This window comes from Anopheles nili, chromosome 3, assembly GCF_943737925.1.
Source record: "Anopheles nili chromosome 3, idAnoNiliSN_F5_01, whole genome shotgun sequence".
Taxonomy (NCBI): domain Eukaryota; kingdom Metazoa; phylum Arthropoda; class Insecta; order Diptera; family Culicidae; genus Anopheles; species Anopheles nili.
Window position 1 is genome coordinate 46,862,746 of NC_071292.1, and position 3,961 is coordinate 46,866,706.

At 45.4% G+C, this 3,961-nt stretch overlaps 1 protein-coding gene across 1 annotated transcript; it reads left to right on the top strand.

Moving 5' to 3' along the window:
- Nucleotides 1-2,375: 2,375 nt before the first annotated feature.
- LOC128724453 (probable chitinase 10) lies at nt 2,376-3,961 on the top strand. Its single transcript, XM_053818178.1, has 2 exons — nt 2,376-2,448; nt 2,514-3,961. Exons 1-2 carry the CDS (start codon nt 2,376-2,378, stop codon nt 3,959-3,961), a joined length of 1,521 nt encoding a protein of 506 aa, XP_053674153.1.

Here is a 3,961-nt window from a genome sequence, read left to right on the forward strand (position 1 = left end):
AACGTTTGCATCTGTTACAATAAGCTCACGAGCGTAACGGTGCTTAAATTTGAAAATGTTTGCAAAAATCTCGTATTCGCTCGTACGCTTAAGGTACCAGCGGCTCATGAAGTGGCACGAGCTGCAGTTATTTACACACGTGGTTCGCCAGATGGCTTCCATATAGCATTCCATTCTGTGGGCGTATAAAAGCAGCCCCCAAAGCACCAAATTCATGCAGTTAAGGACAACCCTCGAAAGCCTGCCAAACTCGACTGTGACCAAGGATGGATCGTTTGTTTTGGGGCGTTTTGCGCTTGCTCCTGCGCCCTACTGAATATAGCTGACAGTCGTAAGTTGTTTCTACCACCAAAGTACGAATAATGCAGCCTTATCAATTGCTCGATCGTCTCGTAAGCTTCCAGGTGAAACAATGTGCAATTACAGCAACTGGGTGGGATATTGTGGTCAGCCATTTTCAAGATCGGTAGCTTCATCACCCTGAAGGAGTACAGCGTGGTGGCAAATTTCGGTGTAACCAGGCACGTTGCGTCGCTTTAAGCCACCCAGGCCCAAACATCCGTGATGGTACGTTCTACAGACAGAGACTTATCGTGGAAGTCAACTTGAATACGTAAATTTTTATTGCTTTTACGTAACACCAATTGTACTAGCTCCATCCGATAGACAGAATTGCACGTTTTAATGGAAAGCAATAGCTCTATTTGCCATCTGTCAAGCCGAACATATCCAGCAGCTCTCTAATCCGAACTTTTGTAATGCTTAATCATTCCAATGATGAATTCAAATCACATATAATGTTCTTCCTATCAAGATTTTCCTTTAAAGTAGTTGTTTTATTTATTCTTTTTAAAGTATATGATTTCCTTAGCCTACAGACGTTGCATAAAACTAGCTTTAAACATGAACCTCTGATTCTAATCCTGTGTAAACTTACTGAAAAGAACATCTTTTACAGTTGAAATTCGCTTAGACCTGCACTGGTTTAAGTCGAATCAAAATCGCACAACAATAAAACAAAGAAAGCATATGACATAATGAAAGGATCATTAGCAATATACGATCGATGATCAAGTTTTATAAACTGTCTAAGCCTCAGTACTCGGTTTGTAAAACTCAATGATCAATGGTTGAACACAAATATTTATTGCACTACGTTGTTTCTGTTTCCAGGCGTATCTATTCCTTAAAATGCACTTGTGGTTTGTTTTGGCTGAGTGTTTCTCCAAAATAGTAGTCTCGTGTGAACCTTCGTTGAATATTTTACGGCATAATGAATTACGAAAAATGATGCTAGCTTTCAAGACAAAACCACGGGCTCGGATGGCTTTTTCTAGTACTGCATTGCAATTCTATTTAAGAGTGATATGAGAATCCAGTAGGATTCCTAAATCACGCTCAAACTTTTCATAAAATAAACGCATTGATAAGCTAAACTGCACAAGATTATCCCATATTTAATCATTAAAACAAGTTTGATGCGAATGAGTTATCAGCCTGACATTGCTGAAAACTAAAAATGCTGCATTTTAAAGTGAAAATGTAAATGTGATCCCGATGTTTTCCAAATGTTGCAAACTACTTGAATATCGACCGCATTAAACGAACTGCTGTCTCGATTGCCCTTTGCCTATGAATTGATTAATCAATTGCCTTTAGTCTATCCATGGTGTCCCTAACATTCCTTAGTCAAGCCATTTCCAGCTTGACGAAACCTGTAGCCTGTACCAAGCAGGAATAGCATCGTTTACTAAAACCATCGTGCCAAACAAGCGAGACATAAGTTCACATGGATTGAGATGCTAGACGTGACCAGATCTAGTACCTTCGTGCGTCATAAATATTCACTTTTCAGTTGTTTTAATAGCCTTGCGAGAGTAATAAATTGAAAAACACTTGCATTTGCAAATTCTTCTAGTTGTCTTTTTCGTAAAATACTACCCATATGTTAAGTAAAACAAATCACCACAAGTCTACGTAATATGCGGTGGTTTCAAGCGTCATTCAGTTCTACTTTTCAGCAGTATTAACAGCTCTGCGGGCGTTGTGAGTTTTTCAAAAAACACTTGCATTTACATACCGCTGCTGTTGTTGTAAAAATTTGCGAAAACTCTAACAAACAAATCTCGAACAAATTACCAATTCGTGCCAGCGATATCCTACGATCTAGATGAAAAAGCTTCAGTACAGATTCATGAAATGCTGCTTTTGGCATGAGTTGTAGAAAACGAATGTTGACACATGTGGCAACGGCAGATGGCTCGACATTCAAATTGACAACATTCTGTGGGCGTATAAGAGTAGCCCCATAGCTCCAAACCCCTTCAAGTTGAGCACAACCCGCGAAAGCCTGCCAAACTCGACTGTGACCAAGAATGGATCGTTTGTTCTGCGGCGTTTTGTGCCTGCTCGTGCTCTTCTGCGCCCTGCTGAGTGTAGCCGACAGCCGTAAGTACTTGCTACTGACAAAGTACGGTGAGCTCAGACAGCTCAATCGTCTCATCTTCTTGCAGGTGAGGTTGTGTGTTACTATGGCAACTGGGCCGTGTACCGTAACGGGGTTGCCAAACTGCCGGTAGACAACATTGACCCTAAGCTGTGCACGCAGCTGAACTACGCGTTTTTTGGCATCACTGGCAATGGAAACGTGCGCATCATAGACGAGTACGCAGCGCTACCACCGGGACCTCCTGTGTACGGGCTGGACGCGATCAATAAGTTCTACGGGTTGAAGCAGATTAATCCGGCCCTTAAAACGATTGCCGCCATCGGTGGCTACAACACCGACATCGGTAACTTCTCCCAAGTGGCCGCTAGTCCGCAGCTGCGGTCTACATTCGCATCGAATGCGGTAGCGTTCCTGCAGAAGTACCGCTTCGACGGAATGGACATCGACTGGGAGTTCCCGAGTTTGGAAGACAAGAACAACTACGTGCTGTTCCTGCAGGCACTGTCGGCGGCGTTCGCTCCATACAAACTGCTGCTGACGGTGGCGGTGCCAGCAGCTGAGTCGGCTACCGCGGTGTACGACATTCCGGGCATTTCGAAGGCCGTCAACTTCATCAACCTGATGGAGTACGACATGCAGGAAAACTTTGGCGTAACTCGGCACCACGCGGCACTTTACCCAGGTCCAGCCACCCTCGATGATACGGCTTTCAAGCGGCAGCTAAACGTGGAGTCTAGCGTAAAGTACTGGCTTAGCAAGGGCGCACCAGCTGGGAAGCTTAACCTCGGTATCCCGTTTTATGGTCACACGTTTAAGCTGGCCAATCCGAGCCAAACCGGAGTTGGTGCCCCAACCAGCGGCTTGGGCAATAAAGGTCCCTACAGCGACCAGCTTGGCTTCCTGGCGTACAATGAAATTTGTCCGCGCACGTGGACCGCGAAGGTGTACGATCAGGTACAGGGCACCATGTACGCCTACGACAAGACAGAGTGGGTGTCGTACGACAGCGCGCAAAGCATAACGGGGAAATGTAACCTGATTGCGCAGTACGGGCTTGCCGGTGGAATGGTTTGGTCTCTGGAATCGGACGATTTCAGTGGTACATGCGGCAAGAAGTGGGAGCTTTTAACTGCGCTTAACCAGTGCGTAAATGGTGCTGCTATAATGACAACGACGACAACGACGGCGACGACAACGAAGACTACAACAAAAGCTACAGCAGCGGCTACAACAAAGGCTACAACAATGGCTGCAACAACGGCCAAAACAACGGCCGGCACAACGGCCAGAACAACGGCCAAAACAACAACGCAGCCAGCGGTAACGAAATCGAGTACATCCGGATCTGGACGGTTCGTTTGCCCAAGCGACGGATACTTCAAGGATCCCGCCAATTGTGCCAAGTATTACCAGTGTGCTAACGGTACGGCGTATTCAATGAGCTGCCCATCTGGCCTCTATTTCAACGAGATCTATAAAGTCTGCGATTGGCCCGCCAATGTGAAGTGCTAG